Here is a 21675-nt window from a genome sequence, read left to right as displayed (position 1 = left end):
TATATAGAGTATATGCAACTATATACACCATATGCAACTACATGTATATATAGAGTATTGTATATATAGAGTATATGCAACTATATACACCATATGCAACTACATGCTTGTATAGAGTATATGCAACTATATACACCATATGCAAATACATGTATCTATAGAGTATATGCAACTGTATACACCATATGCAACTACATGTATGTATAGAGTATATGCAACTATATACACCATATGCAACTACATGTATATATAGAGTATATGCAACTATATACACCATATGCAACTACATGTATATATAGAGTATATGCAACTATATACACCATATGCAACTACATGTATGTTTAGAGTATATGCAACTATATACACCATATGCAACTACATGTATGTTTAGAGTATATGCAACTATATACACCATATGCAACTACATGTATATATAGAGTATATGCAACTATATACACCATATGCAACTACATGTATGTATAGAGTATATACAACTATATACACCATATGCAACTACATGTATATATAGAGTATATGCAACTATATATACTATATGCAACAATATATATACATGTGTTGTTGCATATATATATGCAACTTTTTTTGGGGCGCATTCGTCAAAATCGCTCGACGTAACATTAACGAACAGGACATTTGAAAAATCCTCGATTGTCACTGGCCGTCACAAAAAATTCAATGCTATTATATTTTATAACATTATTTTTCTTGTTCAGTAGTCATTAATACCATGTTTTTTGGTTTGTTTAATATTCCAACAGTTATCTCCCTTAGATGAATTTAACGTACAATAACATAATTATCTTGTCTTCCGATTAAAGGTCAATAACAAGACCACAATGTCTTATCAACTCACATTTAACAACTCGTGGTCCTGTTTTATCGGCTTAGTTTAACAATGAATAGAGCACACACATTGTTATTCTTACTATACGGATTCTTCTTGCAATGTGGCGCCCGAAAGAATGTATTGTTTATCATCGTGGATGACCTCCGCCCTGACCTCGGCTGCTTCCGGGGCGCCGATTTCCCGACCCATGACGATCCGCCGCCACACACGCCCCACATGGACGCTCTGGCCGGAAGTTCCCTTCTCGTGCGCCGCGCGTATGTGCAGCAGGCCGTATGTAGTCCCAGCAGGACATCCTTCCTAACAGGTTACATACTACTTATTGTTTATAGGTTTTCGTCTTTACTTTATAGAGTTTAAACTCGATCGGGGGAAATAACCAATAAAAACATTAACTTTTGCAAAATCTGTACGCCTAAAATAGGATTCAATCACCAGTCATTGAAATAAGAACTCCGTAACATACAATCAAAACTCGCTATGTCGATTTCTTGGGGACCTCGGGGAAAACTTCGAGATAACGAATATTTAATATAACATACAAATTACCAATCTCTAACTCATCCCAAACTATTCGAAAAAAGTTCGACATAACCACAACATCGAGATAACAGAGTTCGACATAACGGGTTTCGACTGTTACATAAACATATAGCAAAAAAGTGTTTTATCGGCTTCTTAATTTAATTTCTTTTTGTTCTTTTTTGTTCTGATGTTCAAAGTCAACAGATCAAGGTATTGTCAAAGCTTTGATTGTGTTCTAGGCTTCGTCAGCGGCGGTGTTCGAAACAAACTTTAACCTAAGCCATAGCTCAACGTATGTTCAAGATATTCATATCAAATATGGGTGGGATGTTATGAGAGACCCAATGTACATGTAGTATAGTATGTAGTCCCTTTAATCATCGTCAAGTTAGGCCCCTTGTTAGACTGAGAAATAACATCAACAGACGAACGGTGGAGTTCGCTCCGCAGCGTTCTTGTCGTAAATTCAGTGTGTTGTTATAAACATAAAGAAAAATTGTTACTGCTAGTGTATCACAATTAGAGAAACAAAGGATAAAACAAATCATACATACTTTAACACTAATCCAATGTTGTCCGTTTAGCGAAGTGATTAGCTCACTCGCTTTTAACTATGGCGTCCCGGGTTCGTTTTCCGGACTTGGCGTACGTATAGATATGTGTGGTTCGTGGTTACTAAGCCAGACAAGTGGGCTTTCTACAGGCACCCCCCCCCCCCCACAACACAAAAATTCTCACGCAAAATATCGGATAAGAGTCTTTTATATTAGCATAAATTAATATTACTTTCTCTACAATCATTGAACTTTTCGAAACTTTTCTCCAATGACACTTGCATTTATCCAGGCCGGCGACCGGACACCACGCGCGTGTACGACCTGGAGACGCATTTCCGGTCTGCGGGCGGAAACTTCACCACTCTGCCACAGTACTTTCGGAATCATGGCCGCAGGTCTATCGGCATCGGCAAGATCTTTCATCAGGTAGTCATAATATCGATGATCGATTATAATAAAACAATCTACCGATCTATAATCGATATCTGATGTGTCAAAGTCATCTTGATTTGTGATTGTTGAAAGTTATCCGCACAGTTTTTATAAAACTAATTGTGTGTTGCATTTGTGTTATTGGTTCTTTAAACACAAAAAAAAAACATACAGTCGAAATTCGTTTTGTCGAACTCTGTTATTTCGATGTTCCGGTTATGTCGAACTATTTCAAATAATTTGGATTGAATGAGAGATTTGTGGTATTTTGTTTTTTAACGTGTGCGCGTTATCTCGAGGGTTTTTTCTTAGGTCACAACGAATTCGACATTGCAAGTTTTGACTGTATGTTCATATTCCTATGATTTGAAATATTCCATTGTATTTCATTTTTGAAAGGCATTTTTCGGAAATAAGCCCTTCAAGATAATATCTGACGTGAAAAGAGATTTGTATACATTATTTCTTACTTTTCATTGTTTCCACAGGGCATTAAAGACCCCCTGTCCTGGTCTGAGCCCGACATCTACCCCGGCTCTTCCAACTGGGACCGGCAGAATGCCTCCTGGCAGTTCGTGCCCGATAATCTTCTCCATGCCAATCCCCTTATCGACTACAAGATAGCCCAGAGCGCCACCAAGAAACTTGGCGAGTTCGCAACGGGCGGGAAATATGCGCACACCCCATTCTTCCTCGCCGTGGGGTTTATTCGCCCCCACTTGCCGTTTGTCTCGCCGGCATCCTTCGGTGACCTGTATCCCTTAAACACCTTGAAACTTCCCAGCAATAATAAAGCACCCGTGGGTATGCCAGAAGTCGCCTGGTTTAAGAGTAATGAGATTCGAACACAGTATGAAGATATTCATAGGTCAAGTTTTACTGGCGAAATCAACAATACGATACCAAACAATATTGCACTAGACTTAAGACGGGCTTACTACTCGGCGGTGAGTTGGGTAGACTCCCAGGTAGGTGTAGTTCTAGACGAGCTGAACAGACTGGGCCTCGCAGATAGCACAGTGATTTCACTAGTTGGCGACCACGGCTGGCAGCTGGGAGAACACGGCATCTGGGGGAAATCTACCAATTTCGAGCTGGCTACCCATGCTCCGATGATACTGAAGATTCCCGGTTTAACTGACTCCGGCCTTAGCACCAGGCGTATTGTGGAGTTTGTGGACCTATTTCCAACGTTGGTAGAGGCTGTAGGCTTGCCCAAAGTTTCCATTTGCCCCGAAAATTCAGCCCATGTGAGCACATGTACGGAAGGGGAGAGTTTCATGCCCCTCGTTCACAACACGTCAGCAGACTGGAAGCATGTCGCGTTTTCTCAGTACCAGCGGCACCAACACCGAACGAACATTATGGGCTACTCGCTCCGCACGGAGCGCTACCGCTACACTGAGTGGCCCGAGTTTTCCTACCAGACTTTCAAACCCGACTGGACCAAGCTGCATGGTGTAGAACTGTACGATCACACCGTAGACCCTGACGAGAATCACAACAGGGCTGACGACACCGCGTATGCCACGCTGCGGGCAAACCTTAGTTGGCGGTTACATGCCGGCTGGAGGCACGCCAGTCCGTCCCTACATCAGGCCGGCCCGGCGTTAGTTGGGTGAAGTAACAAGACATACTTTTGTGTCCATCTTGACTTAAATGTCATTGTGACTAGGGCTTCATTATCACACAAATTATTAAATCAGTTTACCCCATAAGCTCCTTTTCTACACCACACAGCACGGCATGATTCAAAATTTAACATTTTAGTCTTTCTCAAAGTATATTCCCTTCTATTTCAATTTTTAATGGAAATATTCTATAGCAAAAATTGCACAACAGTTTTCAATATTGATCTTATCATCATCCTTAGACATGCCTCAGTGACTCCATTCAGCCTACTGGTCAGCTAAATATACAGACCAATCAAACCACTTTATTTCTAATCTTAATTTTTAATTGAATCTAAGTTGCTCATTAAATAGGGCGCTGGTTAATTTTCTTACAGAAACCATACAATACGTCTATAAATAATATGTTTTATTATTTGTTAATATGTTTTGTCTGTTTGCATTATATATACGATTAAAAAATGTTCTCATTTTAGACAATGCTTTAGTATTTCTGGAATTTCGAGGTATTGTATTTTAAAAGTCTATACTTTTGAGATGTTAATAAGTTGAAATTGAATTGGTATCTATACAATAAATGTATAAATCATACTGAAATGTTGCTATGGAAGGGATTGTCAACTACGTCACTAAATTCTGCCATGTGTACCACACATTATCTTGAGGGGTCGTACAAACATGTGTCATTGTTAGGAAGCTTAATGTAAAATATTAAATTACAAATTATATATCTCCTTATTACCAGTATCTAAATTCCATATACTAATAAATTATTATAATTGTGACTTTGTTGTTTGGTATCCGAGGGAAATGATAATTAACCAGTGTTTCCCTCATGATTTATTTAAGGGATGTCGGGTGTTTTTAGTATTTCATTCACCGATGGTTCAATTATACGTATTCTTCAGATCTTTTGGGTTCAAATAGTGGCTGTTTGTTTGTTTTGTTTATTTGAGTTTATCAAGGTCTGTCCGCGCCCATGGCTGCATTATGGCTTGAACCCGCCGTGACGCCATCACGACTTAAATTGTGTTTAAATGCCATAAGTGACATGAGATAGAAGTGACAGCAGTCAAATCCAGACATTCGAAGACTTGAAACAAAGTGAGATACAAGAGATCAGGGTGCGATACCTTAGCTCTTTGCGAAGAGACCTCGTGGTTCTTTAACGTGCTCGGTGTAAAGCACCGATACACGGGATACACATTTCCTGGGTTGAACCAGTACTGAGTACACCACTTTTCCAAGCACTACCCTTTAAATGCCGAGCGCCCGGCAAGGGATCTACTTGTACCAACTTTTAACGTCTTTCGGTATGACGCGGCCCGGGTTCGAACCCACGAGCCCCGCTCCGTAGGCGGACGCCTTAACACTGGGTCTTTGAGACGGTATGTTCAAATAGTCAGTGCTCCAGCTAGGCCAAGATAGCAGGAAAGGGCACCTCACTTCTCTTTTCCGGTAGACTGCTATCATTTCACTACTGATCCCTGATGTGCCCTTTTGTTTGACAGAGACAACTTTTCAGAAATAAGTATAAAAAATAACAAATTATACATCATTTGGACACTAAAGTAGAGATAACAACTAAGGTGTTCATAACAAACTATAAGTATTGAGAACGGTTACAACACGTACATAATAAGAATTGAACATTGGCCCTTCCAAGTGCCCCATTAAGGATCATTGAATGTGCATCAGACGTGCCCTTTCTGACCTAGCAGCCTGTTTTGTTTACGTATCGTAAACCTCTCATGTTGGATATCTCTGGTTTATCAGCAAATCATTGATTAAAGTAAATCAAACAAGTTCGTCGCTTAAGTAGACAAAGGAAGATATATGTATGAGTTACAATAAGTAAATTACAATCTAAGAGTGTTGATAATAAATCAGTTTTAAAAACAGTGTAGATATAGATATTAAATTCAAATCTGTTCAGCTGCCTTGATAGTCATTACAATAATGAAACCAATGTCTTGTTATACCGATCAGGCGCGTCTTAGCAGTAGCCGCAGGTGCCGCTGCCGCGTCCCCAATATTTGAAAAGAAGCGGCTCCGCGCTAAAACCTTTGGGGTGTTTAAAAAGTGCTATACCATGATATGCAATTCATATTGAACTTTATTCATTACAATTACACTCTTATTTAAAATCAATACATACATATCTGAAACAAATATAAATTTTGTGTGAAACACCCCCAACTACCTACTAAATATTGCATTTATGAAAAATATCAATTACTATAAACAATATTATAACCGTGTATTTAAAGCTTAAAATGCAAACATATTAAATGATTGGTGAATGCTAAAAGATTAACTGCGATCTACTATGGTCTGATAAGGTAGCAATATTGTGTTTTCTGCTCATTTCTTTTAAATTAAACTCGGTATCCTTCATAAGAATCAATGTTTTCGACATTTGTTCATCCTCTTTGGTATATTAAAACTATTGTATTAAATGTGTTAAATCTTATTTGGGAGTAATTGTGCATCTTTAAATGTTTATTATGTGCTATCCGTATTGAGCTTTTTTAAAACAGTACATATTTAATAATTTAATGCATAAATGATGACGTTTTTTATTAATGTGATTAAATGAGGTGTCCTTTAATGAGATTGAAATCGCTTTAAACCTCTTTTAAAATAATGCTGCAAATTGAGTGTTAGAGAGGCGGCTTTTAAAAACAAATCGCGGCACGATGGAATACCAAATCCACACCCACCAAATCCGCGGCCCCAACGTTCCGTGCCTTCCGACTAACCTGAAATAATCAAGTTGAAATGCTGTAGATTTGTTATTCAATATATTTTCTATTATACTTCACCGAAACAACTTTGTATTCTTGAACATGCCAATCTTCCTTGTAGTTCCTTACTGAACTTTTTTCTCATCATGTTCTTTTCCTCGGCTTAGCAATATTAGCCACATTGTTTTATTGGCAAGATAGTCTGAAAGATGGATCAATATATCGATACATTAGCGCGGCAGTAAAGGCGGGCCCAGGATTTGTCTGTAGAGGTGGCAAAATTTGGGACGAGCGCCAAATACCCGAGAATGGAATCGAAAATAAAGAATAGGCTCCTTTCCTATTATGGAAGAAAGGAAGTGTCTTACAAATGGAAATTTCACGTAATAAATTATGCTAGATTTGTTTCACAATTGCGATTTCGAGAGTTTTCTTAGTGCATTTTTAATTCCATATTTGATATATGCTTACTTGATAAAGCAGATCAGTTCGGTTCTCAACCATTCAGTAAACTTCATCATGACATTGAGATTTCTGAAACCAGGTTGAACCTTTTCCGATATAGATAAATCGTTGATTATGAAACACAAGTGCATGACGTTCACTGATGATAAGCAGTATTATCGCCGGGCCGTCTGAAACATTCCCCTAGTTTGAAATGAATATGGAATGTGTTTCTAATGTCCATATCTTAATTAGTAAAGCTTTAATATAATCTTTATTTTATTTACATGTTTGCATAATCAATATATTTATGTATATGTGTTAAGGACAGGTATTGTGATAGAGTTTTTGCAAAGAAAATAAAAATACTGAATGAGAGCACATAAATTGTACAGCAAAAAAAATGATATATTAAAATAATCATTTAATTGCTGAGCTAATTCGAAAACGTGTTTTGTAGACCTACACGTTCATCCGAATATGAATAACACTCGGATCTGTTTCCGGGATATATGTGGTGTCATCTTATGTCGGAAAATTGTGTAAAAAAACGAAAATTTTCCTGGTTTTTCGACGTTTTTTAGTACTCGTGGAACTGATTCAGCAGGTGCGCGTGACGTACGTTCCTACCATTGAATACTTTTAAGGCGGACGCGGTAAAAAATCTAGATATTTGTTTGAAGCATCAAAGCCACTTGACTGAAGCCTAGCGCAGCGGTTTAAAATGGTGAGCATTTGTTTCAAGAAGCTATAACTTCAAGTTCTTGAAGCGATTAGGGAGTTGTTAAGCACAGTTGTCTGACTGGAATGAATTTTGTGTCATAAAAGTTAGTGGCGTTTAACCGAAAACATTGTTTTCTTCAGATTTAAGAAATGGGTTACCTCTTCTAACGATCTTGCATAAAAAAACTATCAATTACTGCAATAACAATGTCAGAAAATCTCTTAATGCCTTAATATCAGAAAGTAAATAACTTAAATCTCAACACAGCGATCCGGTTTACTGACCAATAGTACTACAGTCACTTTGAGGGAATGAACTTCCGGTCAGAGTGATAGACGAACAAAGCGACAACTATATTATTTGAAATCAAAAAGAATAACAACTGAACGTTCGGTAGGGAATATTGGTCTTATGCACCAGTCAATTGTAACCTAGCCCCCCCCCCCCCGGTCCGGGGAATAGCGGGGACTTTGACTTTCGGTCCAACCAAGCCTAGTAAATTCCCCGCAAATTGCCCCCGCACCCCAGGGACCCTTGGTAAGGCCCATTCCCCGCTATTTTTGTTTTGCGCGAAAAAAAAACCCACCGCATTCACTCGGCAGTGCGGGCACCTGGAAGGTAAAAACACGGCCTATTTCCCCGACTATCCCAGGTATACCCCCGGACCTTGGTGGGGGGGAGCGTGGTTACAATTGACTGGTGCATTATCATTGAACAACTCATCGTGAACATATTGTTTTCCCTTAATGTGGCTCATTTTTAGAAAATAACTTATGATTCATTTGTTTAAAACGCCCTGATAATGTTTTCAGAAAATTGAAATGATTAATTCAATGGAGTTATATAAGAAGCGCCTTCTATCTATTACGATATCGGGTTGTCGTGATGTGTTTAGTCACTCGTGCTGGATATGGCGCTTGAAATAAACAGCATAGATAGGAATATGTTAAAATTGGTACGTATTGTTTTTATTATATATGTATGATTACAAAAACAATATTTTAAATAGCAAATTAAAGTTAATATTAGCTTATTAGTCTTTTCAAACTAAAAACAAAACATTTAAACTTATTAAATTTGTATGGTTAACGACGTGAATGTATAAGATAAATAAACTAGTTTCCAATTAATGGACTCGTTCGTGTTTTATAGACATCGAATAAAATAATATCGTGTGAAATTTAAACCAAACGTTTGTATCTATGAAAACACATTTTCACCAGTTCTAAAAAGAGCTTTATTGTTAACATTTTTTTCACAGTGGGCCGATTGTTCAGAACTTTGTCAAAGTTAATAACGTTTACGTAATCGTTGTGAACGTTAAAAGGTGAAACATTTCATGATGTGATGACGTGGTTAAAGGCCTTGTTTAAGCCTTCTATAAGTGACCCCCCCCCACACACACACACAAAAAAAACCCGCAAAAAACGTGTATTTGTACACAACCGTTGTTAATTTATCTTAATCTAATTTACACAGGAAATTGGCCCCTACAGTGACACCAGTGCAATTAGCAGGATATGCACAGCAGGGGATATCATACCAAATAGTCCTTAAACTAAGCCTTTAAGTAAAACATGCAAAGCTGAATGAGCTGTCTCAATATTTGTAAATAGTATAACAGATTACATTTGTGTCCATGAAACTGTCAGAGTATTAAAGATTTGAAACTAAACAACGATCATGTTAACAACTTTGTTAACTTTAACAAAGTTCTAAACAATCGGCACAATGTGATATCAAATGCACTGTATTGTTGAAAGGCGTTCGTAACGCTATTGAAAATTAAAAAAATTAAGGTTACAATTACCAAAATCCGTTTGAATGAGTTTCTGCCAAATGCTTTCCCGTCTTTATAAATAAAAGTAGGCAAATTCTATACGCTTGAACAAAGGTTTGAAAAAAGTGTTCAATAGTGTTAATCAAATTTTTATGAAACTTGGTCAGAATAATTACGAATTTTGGTCACCTCAGATCATAAACTATGTCACTAGATTTTATCTTAGAACAAAACCTCGTCATAAATTCAGTAGTTTTATGGAATCATTATGAAACCTTTTTAACATCTGTACTGCTGTGGGCGTTTAATGAATAGACTTGTTATCTGCAGTATTTCTAACAAGCTGTACTTTCTTATTTTGAAAATACGAGCACATCATCAAATATTTCACGATTAAAAGTTGACAACGATGCCGATAACAATGTTGTTATTTTAACAAAGGTCTTAACAATCGTCCCAGACTATTTGTTGTTCAACCTGATAAACATCAAGTATCGCAAATTTACCATATGCATTCCGGTTGCTTATATAGATCTATCAGTGAAATAAAATTGATGCTTCACGGTTACTAATAGCACAAATATCAATTTATTAGTTTTTTCTGTTTATAAATTTCTTACTTCTAAATCAAATCAAACTTCGGCGAGCACAGGGTTGTGACACATTTGACACCAAGCCGATTCAAATTTAGGGAAACAAATATGTATTAATTTCCTTTCCAAAAATCAACAAAAAAGGGCGTTTGTTTAGATCCATTGTCAAAACTCAATGGATTTCGCTGTTTTTCTTCCTTTCTCCATTATAAATCACCTGTTTTACACAAGTGTTATGAATTATTATTATTGATATAACTACCTTAATGTTCCTCTCAATGAATAAATATCCGTATTAAATGAAATGCAAAACTGTTCTTACAAGCAACATCGACTTTTGAAATGACCATAATCATTATAAATGCACAGGTATTTACTATGATTTGCGTCATTTACAAATATGATTGCGTTTTATCTATACGTATATACTTTCTGTGACCTTTAGGTACATATGAGATATTTTATCAAATTTAATAAAAAATTAACTCAACTCAGCTGAATTGTCTTTTTCACTTATATGTCCAAACAAACTTAAAAACAAATGTATATGCTTCGGATTTAAAACTTTACGCACAAGAAGGAGACAATTTTCAAAATAAAAATAAATCGGAAGAAGGTGTCAATATTATACATTAATACTTATAATGATATTTCATGTATTGAGATTAACGGAAATTATACGTATATTATGTACGGTTACATTAAGACATTTGAAGGGTTGAAATAGTCTTCTTAAAGCTCTGTTATGAAACAAATGCAAAAAAATGCATAATTTGAGCAGCATTAAGGGAAAATATCAGTGTTTCGGATTTCCTTAACTGTCTTTACTATCTCTCAGTTATGAGAAACATAATTTTTGTTAAAATATAGAAAACAGCGTTATTACTATACTGTTGAGATGTGCAGATTGTCAGAGGTCATGGCGAATAGCAAAGGCAATTGATAAGCCCCTCCTTATCTGGACGCTGATTGGTCAGCCGGGTATCGACCAGCCAGTTTGACTGACAGTCCGCGTCATGTTAATGACAACGACGTCATTTGACATTACGTGCTCATACAATTTGTCGCGTTGTTCTTTTACAATGAAATTAAACGTGTTATTAATAGCACTTACAGACATGGAATAAAAAAAATAAAAAAAATATTTTTGTTTCAGTGTAAGGTCACCATATTCTACCTCGTGAACTCCAAAAGTGAATATTTAACTTGTGGCAACACCACTTAAAAAATTTCTTTGACTCTCATTCGGTGAAATATACTTCGTTCGTACACTGAAACAAACAATAATCTTCTTTATATTCTATTCTTGTTAGTGGTAAACGACACTTTAAAATTAATGGTCTGGTTTAAGTATCAGGTCGATTAACATGTTTTCAAAGGGAATCTAGATAGACATGCATGATAAAGTGATATTGATTTAGCTTTTCAAGCGAATGGATTGCTAATATTTATGACATATAAAGAGCTTAAGAGAATCCTTCGTAATACATGTTATTGAAACTATAAATCTGTCCAATGGAACAAAAGAGTAATCGTTTTTTAAATTATTGTTCTTTAACAGACAAACCGCGCATAATGAAAAGACACACTGCAGAAAATAAAACGCCGACTGAAAGTAAAAGTTCTTCAAATAATGACAAAACAAAAACTAAGCATTATACTTCCGAAGCCGAGACTTTAAAAGACAATGAGAATTGCACAGGAAAAGAAAATGCATCATCCAGTTTTTTCCTGGATAGAAGAAAAGAAAGAAATGTACCTTATACTGCAAACGATTCAGTACCAACATCGAATGAATCAGTGAGCCAAAGTGAAAACGGAAGACATTTTAAAATAATGCCAGAAAAACAATCTTTTCGTGGCGTCAAAAATAAAAGAGATTCTACAACCGCGAAAGAAAATTATCGATCGAGAAATCCACCGGATTCTTCCAATTTTCGAACTGAACAAATATATCAGAATTCGCAAAAACTGGATATAGGGGAGAAAGGGAAGACCCGAACAAAGCCTCCTAAAGAAGCGGATACAATTCGAAACCTGGATACACCAAAAATGCGCCCTGAAACAGCGCCTTCGAACACGTGTAGGGATAGACAACACCAACCACCGTCTGATAAAACTGAACTTCTTGATGTCCATGGATGCAGACCGAAGACCTCTTTCAATAAAAACCGCAACAGTAAATGGAAGGACAAAGCAGCCAAAAGGATAGGCACTGTAAAAGGAGTCACATCGGTGATTCAACAGCTGCCCATACAGTCAAACACAGAAGAGAAAAAAACTAACCACGCATGTGCAACAAAAGCTCACACAATTCAAAACAACACACGCCCGAAAACGGTACAATCAGACACGTATAGAGAAAGACATATTTTACAACCGTCAGATAAAACCGATCCTCGTTATGTCAATGGATGCAGACCAAAGACCTCTTACAATCAAAATCTTAAAGGTCATTGGACGGACAAGGCTGCCAAACAGGTAAGCATTGGAAAAAGAGCTACACCTGGGATTAAACAGGTGCCCAAAACACAACATAACTTAGGTAAGCATAGTAAACAATCAGAAAAAGACGTATTAAACCATAAACAAAAGGACAGAGCCAGCAATCCAAAAACAGCAAGGAGTATGAATTCAAAAGATATAAGTATGCAAACGCTAAAGCGACTTCTTAAAGAACATCCACCACAGGTAAGCTTTGAATTAACCTCTTCCGAAGATAATCTCGTCGATGCAGTTCAAAACTCTGCAGAGCAAACAGAATATCTTGAAGTGTTCTTAGAAGTAATTGCACATGCTTTCACAAGTCAGTCCAGTACACTAACAATGTTGTTTGAGGTACTTATGAAGGAAAATTTCTTTACAACTGTACAGGACTACCTTCTCGACACCTTTTCACACTTTCAAGATGATTCAGGTTCAGTAAAACATGCGGTTAAACTTACAAGAGCAGCAATCAACACTTTCACAATTATCTGGGAGCAAACCGCCAGAAGCCTTCTATCATATCGCCAATTCTCACGTGTTTTCACAGTAGTTAAACAGGTAATAGAGATACCCCAACTATCGATGGAAATCCCCAAAAGAGTACATGATGATTGTGTAGAATATTCAGAACGGAAGAGGCAGTTCGAAAGAGCTAACAGATTTAAGGACACATCACAATCCGATCAACCACCCGACGATTTCAGAATGATACCTGTATTGCCAACGAACGACGAAATTAAGGGTTTCATACAACCTTTTCTGCGTAAAAATGTGACAGATGGGGACTATATGGACTTAGATCATTACCTGGATGTTCAGTTTCGTCTTTTGCGAGAGGATTATGTTGGACCACTCCGGGAAGGTATTATTCAATATGATACACAACTCAAAGATAGATCTACCACAAGGCAAGGTAAACAGAATTCTGATTTGAAAATGTATGAACGCGTAAGAGTCCTCTCGCCTGTGATTTCAGACCAAGGATTGTGTTACAACATGAAGCTAGCCATGACACAACGGTTACAAAGAATTGACTGGAAATCTGGAAAACGCTTGAAATTTGGTTCTCTTGTTTGCTTGTCTGAAGATGAGTTTGACACAATGTATTTAGCAACCGTTATTGACAGCGAGAAGATTGGTCAAGGGCAGTTCGTTGTACGTTTTGAAGATGACATTAAACTTGTCAATTTAATTCATCGACAATTCAAAATGGCTGAAACACCAGCATACTTTGAATCGTACAAACACGTCCTAGCAGGAATACAGACATTTCGAGATGGAGACCTTCCCTTTGAGAAACACATTGTGTATTGCGAGAAATTAATCAAACCACCGCTTTACGTAAGTGAGCAAACTACTTACGACCTTCAACCAATTACAAGTGAAGAAATCAAAACTGATTCTCAATTGCCGAATCGGCGGAACATGATTAAAAAGCCAGAACTGAGGGTGCCAATCTTAAACAAACAAAAGTGGCCCTCTAGAGAACGCCTTGGATTAGACGAGTCACAGATGAGAGCTCTACAAAATGCGCTCACACGAGAATTTGCACTTATACAAGGTCCTCCGGGAACGGGAAAAACGTATATTGGCCTCAAAATAGCAAAGGCGCTTCTGCATAATAATGCAATATGGGCTGGCTCGAGTGCAAATGCATCAATCACCCGCAGCCCAATGGTCATTGTATGTTACACAAATCACGCATTAGATCAATTTCTTGAGGGAATAAAAAGCTTTCACAGAGACAACATTTTGCGAATGGGAGGTCGCTCGTCTAGCGAATTGCTGATTGAAGACACATTGAGAAAACGAAAGAGACAGAGATGGCCACTGAGATCGGCAGTTGGCAAGATGCAAAGTCTTCAAACAGACGCTAGGTTCGCCATTCAAGAACTTCAGTCCACATTGCTTGAATTGACATTGTCAATAGATGTTTACTTGCGAAACATTATTCATGAAAATTCATTAAGCTCTGTAATAGCGGAACATCATTTCAGACAATTAAAGGAGTTTGGTAACGAAAGTGAGTCTGCTATAGTAAGTTGGCTTGGCATAGCTCATATGGAAACTCAATGTCGGCAAAGGGTGACTGGTACCGCACCTACAAATGACGAAGAGATGGTTAACCTTGTTGATATTTCAAATGAAGTTATTCATCGAAATCCGGCATTAATGTTGAATGATATTCTCACAGATGATTTTAAAACAATGCTGAAACGTGAGCAGGTCATGAAGAAATTACAATCGAATAATGCAGCATACCGGGTGAATAACAAAAGGGAGCAAGATTTAAATAAAGAATGTGATACTCTGAATGACACAATCAAAAGACTACAACGTGATCTGGAAAAGGTTGAACAAATGTGGTTTCAAAATGAAGTTGAAGAAACGATGATGAGACTACAACACGAACTAAACCATTTAAAAAAGAGGGAGAAAATGCTCCGACGAAAAATTAGAGACGAAAAAAGATTTCAATCTGAAATGAGAAAAGATGTTCAAAATTATGTTCAGTCTGATGAAAGGATGGCACAAAATGAGGTTGCAGTCATACGCAATATAAGAACATTAAATTTTCTCGACAGATGGAGGATATATCGCTATTGGATACAATGTGCGATCGATCAAAATCTTGAACGCATCGATGAAAAGCGTGATGAATTCAATGCTGCCGCTGAGAGGCTTCGAGAGGCCACACTGTTGGTAGACATGGAGATCATGCGCAGTTCTGCTGTTGTTGGTATGACTACAACGTGTGCAGCAAAGTACCTGCCAGCATTGCGAGACATCAAACCAAAAATCGTCATCGTAGAAGAGGCAGCAGAGGTTCTGGAAGCACACATCATTACAACCTTAAGCAAAGGATGTGAACATTTGATATTGATTGGCGATCACAAACAACTGCGTCCAAACCCTACAGTGTACAAATTGGCTGTAAAATATAACCTTGACGTATCTCTATTTGAACGAATGATAAAAAATGGAGTTCAATATGATTGCCTAGAATTACAGCACAGGATGAGGTCGGACATAGCCGACATAGTTCGTCACATATACCCGCAACTCCGAGATCACGCAGATGTGCATCAATACGGAGATGTAAAAGGTGTGGCGAAGAACATGCAATTCATTAACCACGGTCATCTTGAAGCCTTTGGTAATGAAATTAAATCTTACTCGAACGCCTATGAGGCAGAATTTGCAACAAAATTGTGCAAACATTTACTGCTTCAAGGATACAGTTCGTCACAGATAACAGTTCTGACGACTTATACTGGCCAGCTTTTAGCTTTACAAAAACAAATGCCAAAAGCTGTGTTTGAAGGTGTCAGAGTAAAAGTAGTTGATAACTACCAGGGCGAGGAAAACGATATAGTGATTCTTTCGCTTGTGAGAAGTAGTACTGAAAAACGGATTGGATTTTTGAAAACGGAGAACCGTATATGTGTTGCACTTTCGCGAGCAAAAATTGGATTCTTTGTCATTGGAAATTTTGATTTACTTTCAAAATGTTCAAGGTTGTGGCATGATATTTACACGGAAGTGCATAACAAAGGCGCTCTTACCGACGGCATTCTGTTAAAGAGGGAAAACCACCCAGAAGAGAATGCAATCATGGCGAACGACCCGAAATACTTTCTACAGGCCCCTTTAGGCTGTTGCAATCGCGATTGTCATGCAAGACTAGACTGCGGTCATCGATGTGTGCAAAAGTGCCATGTTATTGATCCCGATCACGAGCAATATAGATGTATGAAGATGTGCAGTTTAACGTGTGAACAAAACCATCCATGTAAGGCGAGATGCTATGAGAAATGTCCAAACTGCATAGTTCGCATTGAAAAGGTCATTCCATTGTGCAATCATACACAAAAGGTACCATGTAGCCTTGACCCAGCGAAATTCTCGTGTGGTTACAAACCTTGTCCGGCAAAACTACGGTGTGGTCATCCCTGTCCAAACACATGTGGGGAAAGGCATGAAGCAAAGTGTAAGGTAATGGTCAGAAAATCATTCGAGTGTGGACATTCCGCAGAAGTGAAATGTTGCGATACTTTAACAGTTAAATGTCCACATCCATGTCAGGCACTGCTAAAATGTGAGCACAGATGCAGTGGTACATGCGGCTCGTGTCTGAGGAGAAGATTCCACAATCAGTGCAGTGTTGACTGCAAAAGGATCCTCGTGTGTGGACACCAGTGCAAATCAGCTTGCGATGATTGTCCCCCATGCTCACGAAGGTGTGAAAACCGTTGTTCGCATAGCTGTTGTAGCAAACCTTGCGGTGTTCCATGTCAGCCATGCAAAGAACAATGTCTTTGGAAATGTAAACATTACAAATGCACGAAACTCTGCAGCGAACCATGCAACAGACCCCCGTGCAATGAACCGTGTCAGAAGTCACTTCAATGCAAGCACCCGTGTATAGGTTTGTGTGGGGAGCCGTGTCCGAAACAGTGTAGAATATGCGACGAGCAGGAAGTAACTGAACTTCTGTTTGGAAGCGAAGATGAGCCCGATTCCAGATTTGTGTCCTTGAATGACTGTGGACATATAGTTGAACACAAGGCACTTGACAAATATATGTTGATGACAGATGATTCTAATATCATCAATTTTAAGGGATGCCCAAAATGCAAAACGCCAATTCGGAAGTGCGTCAGGTACGGAAACTACATAAATGAATGCCTTAGAAACATAGAATCGGTAAAAGAACGTGTTATAGGTGATAAAGAAAAAATGACAACTCTGTCCAAAGAACTATCCCAAAACTTGATGAGGGAGGATGAGAAAAGGAAAACATCGAGGGCCTTGAATGGAAAACCATGCTTTCCTCCAACAACTAGGGGACGTGTCATGGAAACGTTAAACGAACGTTTGCTGGAACTCAAACCCGGTAGAAATACTGTAGCGTGTGTACAACAGCTGCAAACGTTAACAGAGCAATACAAACTCACGGTGTCCATTTTCAATCTCATGCAAAAATTCGATGACCTGAATTTGCCTGCAAACCGCCGCTCACTTGATAATGCAGAGATGAAGAAAAGTGTTCAAGTTATGACTGCCTTTCTCGATGAGATACTAGAAAAGGTCATGCTACGTAGATTGTTTCTCAGTGAACAGGAAACAGAAGATTTTGAAAGAGAGCGTTATCGCTGTAGTTTGTATTGTAAATTACTAACAAAAGAAAATACGCTCACAAGTAAACAAAAGATTGAAGGGGAGAAGTACATTTCAGAGATAAAAGCCATCCTACTCAGCAAAGATATTTTCAGCGAAACCATGAAAGAAAAAGTGGAGGAAACTAGTAAGCTTCTGAACGACGTGCTGAAAGTCGATGGTTTGGATTTAACGGAAGAAGAAAGAGTTTCCATCGTGTCTGCCGTGGGTCTGTCCAAAGGTCATTGGTTCAAATGTCCAAGCGGTAGGGAATACTAAATTACTTTTGATGAATTGTAAATATGTCAACAATTACTGACTACTATATCACTGCTAATCAGTATTTTCGTAATGAATAATCTTCTCTGAAATCCTATTGAGCATAATTATTGTCTTTGGTTAATGGCATAATTTGAATTATATACAATCGTCGCTTACAACAGTATTTAAATGGCCGAATGTTACAAAGAAATGCAATACACATATGAAGTAGGGTGTCATTAATGCACAATGTTGTTTCTAAAACTATAAACACGTAGAACAGTTATGTTATCTTTTATTGAAGGTCACGTGTACTGTATTGGCGAGTGCGGTGGGGCGAATCAGAAGTCAACATGTCCCGAATGCGGAGTTGAAATAGGCGGCGAGAGGCACCAACTGACGACCGGAAACACCATTGCACCGGAAATGGATGGAGCGCGTTTTGCTGCGTATTCTGAGGAAGCTAACAACCTTGCCAATTTCAACCTAATTGACCTTAACTAAATAAGGTACGCGAGAACAGAACATGCGTTTATAAGGTACATAAATACACATATACTGTTAAAGTAAATAGTTCGTTCAATAATCAATGCATTGGATTAAACTAGTATGTTCATGATTTTCTGCCTCAAAGAATAATTAATTCTTATAACATTTAATCTACATTGAAATTACAAATTATGGAAAATCAATCTCAATGGTAATTTCCATTTCAGATTGGTGATAATTTAGGGTTGATATTTCAGTCAATGGAGATATTCACAATTGTTTGCCAGACTGTCTTACAGTTTCAAAGACGGATGTTGAAATTCAATGAACTCCACTAGACTTCATTATTTCGAGTTGCTTGTTTTGTCTCAAACTTTGCCTCTTCTTCGTGTTGTGAATGGAACAATTAAGTGTAGATAAGTGTTCTGCATTTTAAACCATTTGGCAAGATGTATATTCTTAGTCGTTTCATTTTGTATACTTAATCGCTCGCAAATATGATTTATCTTAATGTTCATAGCCATACTATCAAACAGAATTTCTGTGTCTTTCTATGTGACCTTTGCGTCCCAATTGTTCAGTTTGGTTAAACTTGAGTCTCTAAATGTATGTTAATGTTTTGATAATGTGCTTGTCCTTGTAGTTTCCAATGCGTTTTATTTGTAAATTTGTTGATGAAACTTAAATGTTGAACCTCAGCTAGGTATTGAAGGTATTTAGATTGATGTAATTCCTTTTTATCAAATATAATCGAACAATATAGTGATGTTTAATAGTATTGAATGTTTATAATAGTAAATTGACTGTATGTAAAAGATTTTGTTAAACGCGTTGTGTATGTTGTATACATGTTGTACCGATTTTTTGTAAATAAGTAATTATTGTATGAATTTTTAATATTGCCATGTAAATGCGTTAGTGTTGCCATTTTGTTGTTATTTGTCCGTTGTTTATTAAAACAAAATTGTTAATTTTTTCATATAAGTCATGTTTTTGTTTGTTTTGTTTTTTACCTGTATGCTTAATTAAGTGTAATTAACATTTGTTCATTAAGAATATGTTGATTTTCCTCTGGAATATTAGTAATTGTATCGTGTTCGAGGTGAATTTCGTCATTATGTGATTTGAGAACATAATAGATATAAAGGGGATAACTGTTTATTTCTGAGTATGATGACAATATGCCCAAAATGCATATAATAAAGGTATATGGCTACTGGATTTATGTGCAGTTTGTTCCTGATACAAGACAGGTTAAGAGGGATAAGTACATGACTGTATGTTAATTATTTAATTAAACGCGTTGTGTTTGTTTTATGCATGTTGTAGCGAGTTGAACCGATGTTTTGTAAATACGTTATTATGTATGAATTTTTAAAAGTGTCAAGTTAGCGCATTATTGTTGCCATTTTATTGTTATTTGTCCGTTATATATTCTAACAATTGTTAAGTTTTTCATATTAGTCAAATGACGTGTTTTGTATTACCTGTATGCTTTTTTAAGTGTAACTAACATTTGTTTATTAAGATTATGTTTTTATCGCGTTCGTGGAGTATTTCGTCATTGTGTGATTTGAGAACATAAAGTATAAAGAGGATTACTGTTTATTTCAGAGTGAGATGACAATATGCTTCACCGAGTTAGCACGAAAAGTTATATGTCTCGAGTCGCTTAACTAAAATATATTTAATTGCATTTTGCTCGTAAAACACGCCAAAATGCGTCCACACGTAACGTCATTCTTGATAATGTTATATTGTGTATAAGCCCTATTCGTGCTGGCGTTTGATTTGGATAGCAGAACAGGTTTAAAATCAACAGAGTGAAATATATCAAAGTGATATTTTCACGCTTTGAAACTGTGAATATCATTTTGTTTCACTAATACATTTGTATAAACGACCGAAATGCATATAATGAAGATGTATGGCTACTGGATTTGTCTGTGTAGATTCTGTAACGTTATTCCTGATATAAGAGAGGTTTCGAAACAGGACATGTACTCGGAAGTGTAACTACATGTGCAAGTTGCAGTTAAGGTTCAGAAAACGTCTGCCAAATTTCACTTGAAAATTGGTCTTGAAGGCAGCTGTCAAAAGTCATTTTAAACTTTTGTTTTCCTAAATGTCATCGTACGTGTAAACTAAGAATGGATGAACTAGTTTTAAAAAATGCCCACATGCACACGTTCCCGTACAAGTATTGTTCGCAACCTCTCAATTATACCTTTGTAGAAGATGTTACAATAGTTTCTACAACAATGATCTATTGTTCAATCAAAATTTAATATAGGGCAGTACATAGGTTTTACTTGCATATGATATGAACTCATGATGGTATCTGAAAAAACCTTGTCGACTATGCATTTTAATTAGTTAATATATGTTTGTTTTTATTGTACCATTGTATCTGGTTTTGAAAATGATTTTTCGAATCCAAAGATAATATGTTATTGTTTCCTTCATTTGATGATCTAAGTAATGATGCACATTGCTTTCAAGATTTTTACTAAACTTTTGATTTTAAACATATCCCAACAATGTGTATGTACAATGAATAAAATAATGATGAATATGAAACCAATTGTTTGTCAATAATGTATAAAGGAATAGCAACGTGTACTAAAACCTCATTATAACGTGCGCGCGGTATTGTGGTAAAATGTCCGCCTCTCACCAAAGCCGAGACGTCGCGGGATTGAGCGCAATACTGGTTTCCATAACCACAACGGACACTTTAATTTTAACTTTATTTATTTCACAACGATTGTGAATAAAGTCATATAAACTTATACAACGTCACTCGCGTTTTCACTATGTTGCGAGAGTTGGTCGTGTGTTGGTGGGGGAACCGGGGAACCTGGAGAAAACTTACTTTTCCGGTTGGTGACCGCCAACCAAATCCACAGGCCGGTAATCGGGCCCGTGTCGCATTGGTGAGAGTCGTACACTTACCACTGCGCTTACCAGACATTCT

General features: G+C 37.2%; 2 protein-coding genes across 3 annotated transcripts; both read left to right on the top strand.

The window, feature by feature from the left end:
• The first annotated feature begins 916 nt into the window (after window positions 1-916).
• On the top strand, window positions 917-4463 carry LOC128219350 (iduronate 2-sulfatase-like). Its single transcript, XM_052927156.1, has 3 exons — window positions 917-1175; window positions 2240-2376; window positions 2871-4463. The coding sequence occupies exons 1-3, from the start codon at window positions 917-919 to the stop codon at window positions 4002-4004; spliced, it is 1530 nt and encodes a 509-aa protein (XP_052783116.1). The 3' UTR covers window positions 4005-4463.
• Window positions 4464-8815: 4352 nt separating this feature from the next.
• On the top strand, window positions 8816-21272 carry LOC128220318 (NFX1-type zinc finger-containing protein 1-like). Of its 2 annotated transcripts, none has more exons than XM_052928678.1 (4): window positions 8816-8883; window positions 11863-18213; window positions 18514-18718; window positions 18926-21272. In XM_052928678.1, exons 2-3 carry the CDS (start codon window positions 11877-11879, stop codon window positions 18711-18713), a joined length of 6537 nt encoding a protein of 2178 aa, XP_052784638.1. In that variant the 5' UTR covers window positions 8816-8883; window positions 11863-11876; the 3' UTR covers window positions 18714-18718; window positions 18926-21272. The 2 variants fall into 2 exon arrangements, with proteins under 2 accessions (XP_052784638.1, XP_052784637.1); XM_052928677.1 differs by having other exon boundaries at window positions 18514-18748.
• The last annotated feature ends 403 nt before the right edge of the window (window positions 21273-21675 follow it).

Source organism: Mya arenaria, chromosome 15, assembly GCF_026914265.1.
Source record: "Mya arenaria isolate MELC-2E11 chromosome 15, ASM2691426v1".
Classification (NCBI taxonomy): Eukaryota; Metazoa; Mollusca; class Bivalvia; order Myida; family Myidae; genus Mya; species Mya arenaria.
Note: the sequence above shows the minus strand (reverse complement) of the source record. Positions and strands in the feature narration are given on the sequence as shown.

What these genes read in the sequence shown, in the direction of transcription:
- LOC128219350 (XM_052927156.1), top strand. Translation starts at nt 917, where the DNA reads ATGAATAGAGCACACACATTGTTATTCTTACTATACGGATTCTTCTTG. An exon ending in CAGGACATCCTTCCTAACAG is followed by an intron (nt 1,176 to 2,239) that starts GTTACATACTAC and finishes GCATTTATCCAG; the next exon opens with GCCGGCGACCGGACACCACG. An exon ending in TCGGCAAGATCTTTCATCAG is followed by an intron (nt 2,377 to 2,870) that starts GTAGTCATAATA and finishes TTGTTTCCACAG; the next exon opens with GGCATTAAAGACCCCCTGTC.
- LOC128220318 (XM_052928678.1), top strand. Translation starts at nt 11,877, where the DNA reads ATGAAAAGACACACTGCAGAAAATAAAACGCCGACTGAAAGTAAAAGT. An exon ending in TTGGTTCAAATGTCCAAGCG is followed by an intron (nt 18,214 to 18,513) that starts GTAGGGAATACT and finishes CTTTTATTGAAG; the next exon opens with GTCACGTGTACTGTATTGGC.